Source organism: Gymnoscopelus braueri (assembly GCF_963280865.1).
Source record: "Gymnoscopelus braueri genome assembly, chromosome: 11".
NCBI lineage: Eukaryota > Metazoa > Chordata > Actinopteri > Myctophiformes > Myctophidae > Gymnoscopelus > Gymnoscopelus braueri.
The window spans coordinates 41,051,369-41,057,368 of NC_137613.1; the positions used below are offsets into that span (position 1 = coordinate 41,051,369).

The 6,000-nt window shown below is 47.3% G+C and overlaps 1 protein-coding gene across 2 annotated transcripts in view; it reads left to right on the forward strand.

Annotated features, from left to right (window-relative positions):
* The window catches only part of ext1c (exostoses (multiple) 1c), a 120,316-nt gene that overhangs the window by 11,140 nt on the left and 103,176 nt on the right, over nucleotides 1–6,000 (forward strand). For both annotated transcript variants that reach the window (XM_080441775.1, XM_080441776.1), the window contains exon 2: nucleotides 3,309–4,767. In XM_080441775.1, coding sequence (XP_080297901.1) covers nucleotides 3,821–4,767 — 947 coding nt within the window. In that variant the 5' untranslated portion in view covers nucleotides 3,309–3,820. The remainder of the gene's footprint in view (nucleotides 1–3,308; nucleotides 4,768–6,000) is intronic.

Consider the following 6,000-nt stretch of genomic DNA (forward strand, 5'->3'; position numbering starts at 1 on the left):
GATAGAAAGGGGGCAATAAGGAATGCCGTCCGTGTGTCAAATGGGTTGGCGTTAGATGTCAGATAAGGAAACAGAATAAATTCCCCCATGCCCATCTTCATTACTCGCGTCATAATGACGTCCTCCATCACTTTTCTATTACCCCCACAACCCCCCCACCCCCAGCAATCATTACGCGCTATTGCCGGAATCACAAATCACACAGACAGAGCTTTAGATCCCCTCTTTCCTCTGTCGGATGACGATAGATGCCTTCAGCCGAGTGTATCCTGAGGAAGATTGAGTTTTAGTTCGGCGCGTTTGTGGCAAGGGATATAAAGCATGAAAGAAATAAAGGAAGGAAAATCAATGTCTTAACTAAAGCAGCGGGTGAATTATTGATGAGGGGTATGTAATGGGATCCCCAGTGTCTTTTTCAACACAACTTTAGTGGGCTTGCTGCTCATGCTGGTCCGGTAATAACCACAGGAGTAGAAGACAGTGGGGCACCTGCCAAAAAACAACAACAAAAAGGCAAAAGTCATAAAGATTATTTATTCATTATTCGTTTAGTTGTCGAGAGCAGTGAGAAATATCTGCCTCTGCCACTGTGTTCGCTGTGTTCACTCAATACAATACACCATTTCCATAAATGGCTGACATATTTTGAGATAAATGCATCATGAGATGTTGTTTTTCACACAGTACAAGCACCTACACTCTTGTACCCATGAATGTAAATATTAATGTTAAAAGCCAGAAGCCACGCAGTTCAAATGCAGACATAAACGTACATCCTGCACAGTAAAATCCTCAGCTTTAATTGTCTTCGCCAGGTCAAGACGGGTCTATTCCGATTTTTCATATTCCATCCTGAGGCCCGTTTAGAACAAACGTCCCTCAAATCATGTCCGATTGCCGTGAAACTTTGCAGGCACATTCCCACTAGGCGTAGGAAGAAATGCAAATCGGCCTCAGGAGGCAGACTTTTGAGTTATAACTCTTGAACCGTAGGTCATACAATCGAAATAATTTTCCCTTTGGATTCCTTGGAGGAACAAATCATTTATTAATTCATTACGGGACTCTCAAAATAAGCCACGCCCGTTTCCACCTGACAACTTTTGCTACTCCTCCTACTGATTTTGCTCACCCAAATTGGTACACATTATCTCTGTAGTCATGTGATCTTTCAGATTCTACTCCGATTGACTACGATTGGCTTTCAAAGTTTGCTGGAGGGGCCGTTTTGCACGACATGCTGCAAGCATCGCTGGACCGACTTTTTCCCCTAGATTCCTTGAGAGACATGAGACATCTGATCTTACAGTGTGTTTTCTTCAAAACACACCTTTTGCTACTACTCATTACACATTTTCCAAATGTTCTCCTCATATTTTTTCCTAAACTCACTCAAATCGGTACACATTATTTCTGGGGTCATGTGATCAAGATGTACAGTATAAGTTTTTTTTTTTTTTTTTTTTTCAGTCCCATTCCAAGTGGCTATGACCAAAGTTTGCGGGCCCTGGGCAGGCAAGCCGGGTTGCCTGCCTATAACTCTGAGATTGTACTCTGAGATTGTACAAATTGACTCGTTCAATAAACTAAAATAGGATTTTACTTGTCTGCAGTGTGATGGAGAAATGTGTCATTGCGAAGTTTACCTACATCACCTGTGTGGCTTTATTTAAATGTATTTTGTATTGCGAGCAGAAAATGCAAGCATCACTTCTATTTGACTGGAAGGGACGCAGAGATGAGGAATGTGAAGCAGAGGTAAAGAGAGAGAGAGAGAGGGGAAAAGGAAAAGAGAGAGAGGGCAGGTGAGACCTGAAAGCTGCCTTTGTGTGGTGGCTGGCAGTCGGAACACTGGCCTTCACTGTGAGGTGTTCTTCACATGCACGCACGTACATGCACACACACACACACACACACACACACACACACACACACACACACACACACACACACACACACACACACACACACACACACACACACACACACACACACACACACACACACACACACACACACACAGCCGTTGGGGAGTTATGGGGGATGCTTGGCATGAAAATACAGGGTTGAAAAACTGTTGCATGTTTTGAAATATAACAGAAAATACCTTCTCCCGCTCTCTACAGATTAACGGTCATTTTCGGCGCATAAAGTGGCTCTGTTTTGCCGCCACTCTCCGAATCCCCATTTCAGATACTAAACGCTCCCTTATTTTCTCCTCCACTGCTCCTCAACTGTATCTGGCTCTGTTTAACTGGAGCTTGAAGAGCAAGATAATATCTGGCCTCGTATGCTGCTTCAGGTTGGCCATTCTAAAACAAAATGCTCTTCAACAAGTAGACGTCAATGTACAATATCAAGGAGCATACAAGCCTCCAATTACATGTTCAAGAACTCACACATCCCATCAGACAGTTATCGTTGCCTGAATTTCCTTCCTCAGTATTATGTAAACATGTTAACATGTAGAAATCCAATTCTGTAAAAAAAAGAAAGAAAGAAAGAAAAAAAGTTAATCAAAGACTTTGAAATAGTATCAAAAGTTGACTTATAATTGTTTGAGTACCTTTTTTAAAAGGTGGATATCTTATTTTTGGAGGAAATCTGAGAGTGTAGTAGATACAGTAGAGATGGTGCATTTCCACAAGTACACATAATTTAAGACGAAGGTGAATAGTGTTTTTAAGAGGAAGTGTGTTTTTCAACAAAAAAATGGAAAGTGGAAAAGTATTTATTTTCCAGTTTCAATTTCTAAACCGCTAGTCTGTGAAACTGTGCTGACTGTACTTTAATCCTGTGTGTGTGTGTGTGTGTGTGTGTGTGTGTGTGTGTGTGTGTGTGTGTGTGTGTGTGTGTGTGTGTGTGTGTGTGTGTGTGTGCGCGTATATGTGTGTGTGTGTGTGTGTGTGTGTGTGTGTGTGTGTGTGTGTGTGCGTGTGCGTGTGCGTGTGCGCGTGCGTGTGCGTGTGCGTGTGCGTGTGTGTGTGTGTGTGTTTACAGTATGTGTTTGTGTGTGTTAGATTTCGAGTGAGTGTTTTGTACTGTCTACTGTGAGCCGGGTTTCAGATTGTGCTGTGTTGTATGTCTCAATCCATACGCTCTTAGGAATATACAGCCATCCAAACAAACGCACATACTCTCAGCTTCATAAAAATGCTTGTCAGGGCATTGCTTGAGACGCTCGTTTATTCCTTGTATTTTTCTCACGACTAGCGATCCAAGTGTGCCTTTTGCGTCAACGTCTGTTATGGAGCTATGGCGCTGGCTGTGTGTACTGATGTTTCTCATGTTTGTTTACTTTTCACTAGGAGGGGGCCTCGGCAGGCGTGCTGGGTGCCATGAGGCAGCGAGCTGGGTCTGAGAGAGAGGAGAAATCGCCCTTCATCATCCTCGACGAAAGCCTGGCAGCGGGAGAAGCGCGCACAGCAGCAGCAGCAGCAGCAGCAGGAGCGGCGGCAGAGACGGGCTAACGCACATATATCTGAGAGCGAGCAAGAGAGAGAGAGAGAGAGAGAGAACAGATGGGGAGAGAGGGAGCGAAAGTGTGAGAGTGTGGAATCTGTTTTTCTCAAGGCTGCCTTGGCACTCGATGGCCAACTGGACCGTGCTGCACTTTGGGGCAGTGATGTCCAAGTTGACTTGTTGTCCGAAATTAGATCCCCCGTGTTAGACGTTACGAATCAGTCACCCACCCCCCTCCCCCCTGTGAGGCCAGAGTGCTGAGGGGCAGAGGAAGAGAGGGACTGAGAAATAAAGAGACAGATAGAAAGAGATAGCTGGGGAAAGTGAGAGAGAGAGAGAGAGACTGTGACAGGCCCCCATGCAGGCACGTAAGAAGTATGTTCTGCTGGGACTGTGCGCGTGCTGCTGGCTGCTCCTGTTCTACTGGGGCGGCGGCGTCCAGGTGCGTCTGCTCCACCTGCTGACGCGCCACCGGGGCGAGGTGGTCCGCCCCTGGCCCAACTGGACCGACCGGGCCTTCCTGCCCCGCTACGCCCACCTGGACGAGCTCCAGACGGACCCGGGCACGGCGGAGTCGCCGCGGCAGCGGCACCAGGCCTGGTCGAGCATCTACAAAGACAGCCACTGTCGCATGGACACGTGCTTCGACTTCACGCGGTGCCGCCGGAGAGGCCGGGACGGTTTCAGGGTGTACGTGTACCCCGCGGAGAAGAACGACCGCGTGTCGGAGAGCTACAGGAAGATACTGACCTCCATAGGCGAGTCGCGGTATTACACGTCGGACCCCCGCGAGGCGTGCCTGTTTGTGCTCGGGATCGACACGCTCGACAGGGACCAGCTTTCGGGGCAGTTCGTGCCCAACGTGGACGAGCGGATCCGCGGCTACCCGCTGTGGAACGACGGGCGGAACCACCTCATCTTCAACCTGTACTCGGGCACCTGGCCCAACTACACCGAGGACCTGGGCTTCAACATCGGCCAGGCCATGCTGGCCAAAGCCAGCCTGAACACGGAGCACTTCAGGCCGGGCTTCGACGTCTCCATCCCGCTGTTCTCCAAGGAGCACCCCCAGAAGGGTGGCGAGCGGGGCTGGCTGGTGCGGACCACGGTCCCGCCGCGCAGGAAGTACCTGCTCATGTTCAAAGGGAAGCGCTATTTGACGGGCATCGGCTCGGACACCCGCAACGCGCTCCACCACATCCACAACGGGAAGGACATCGTCTCCTTGACGACGTGCCGCCACGGGAAGGACTGGGAGAAGCACAAGGACGCCCGCTGCGACCACGACAACATGGAATATGAGAGGTAAGATGGGGGGAGGGGTGTGGGCTTCACATGGGGGGCATTAAAGGAGTAGTTCACCCAAAACATTACTTATTTTCTATCAATTACACAATCTGATAACCGGCGGTCACTCCGGTAGGAGACACAAAGGAGACTCTTTGTGTCTGTCGGTTATCAAATCATTGGCTTAGGAATGCGATTAAAACGAAAAAAGGCAATACTTCATGGAGTGTGTAATTGATAGAAAATAAGTAATTTTTTGGGTGAACTACTCCTTTAACGAGGTGAGATTAAGGCGAGAGGTGACATGGGGGTCAACGCAGATCTCAGAGAGATTTATAGGAAGTGGTATCACACAGGAGCACTGGCTTCTCTCGTTTATCAAAACAGCCATCTTGTTTTTCTTTTATTGGGTTCTCTTTTGGAATTTACAGAGCATTTTATTGGTCCCCGTACATGTTGCATGCTGACTTTCTCTCTATGTAAGGTCAATGGTAGCTTTTGTGCCCTACTGGTTATTTTCCCCCCTCTCTCTCTCCCTCTCTCATAGCCGTACAAATTAACCGTTTGCTTTTATGGCGGTTGGCAGTTGCTTTACATACAAGATGAAAGACTTCAGACTAACCGAACTCTTTGGAATTTTTGATCTGGTTCGCATTTACCAACAAGGCTCCTATGTTTATGTGATGAGTACACAGTACAAAGTTCTGTTAGGACAGAGTTGTAATGTGCTTTAGCTTCTATAATAACTGTGACCTCAAGAGCTTACGTAACCTGGGTAGTAAATGAATCTTATTGTTTTGGACACGTCGGTTCATTTTGGGCACAAGGGAAAATGTAATTCTCACGATTATACGTCAGGTCAGTTAAGGTCAGGTTTACCACTACCATCAAATTGTGTCATGATGCTATATGTTTTTACACAGCGGCGACAATATTCCATCGCGTTCGCCTCATTTATACGCGAACAACAGTTACACCCGTGGTGTCTGCGTCACACGCCGAAAATAACCGATCTGCAAGCTCACAACATGACGCATTGTGCTATTTTCCGTGCACAACACCAGTAAACATAATATAGAACAGGCTTTTAGATTCTTCCTTGTTTTTCCTTCTTTCCTCACTATGCTGAATTGGCTGGCAAAGCTCCTATACCGCGAGGACAGAGAGCTAGATAGACTGACAGAAGGGCACAGATGTTCGCGGAGAGAGGAGGGGATGAGGTTCCATGAAACAAAAGAAGAAGAGAAGCTT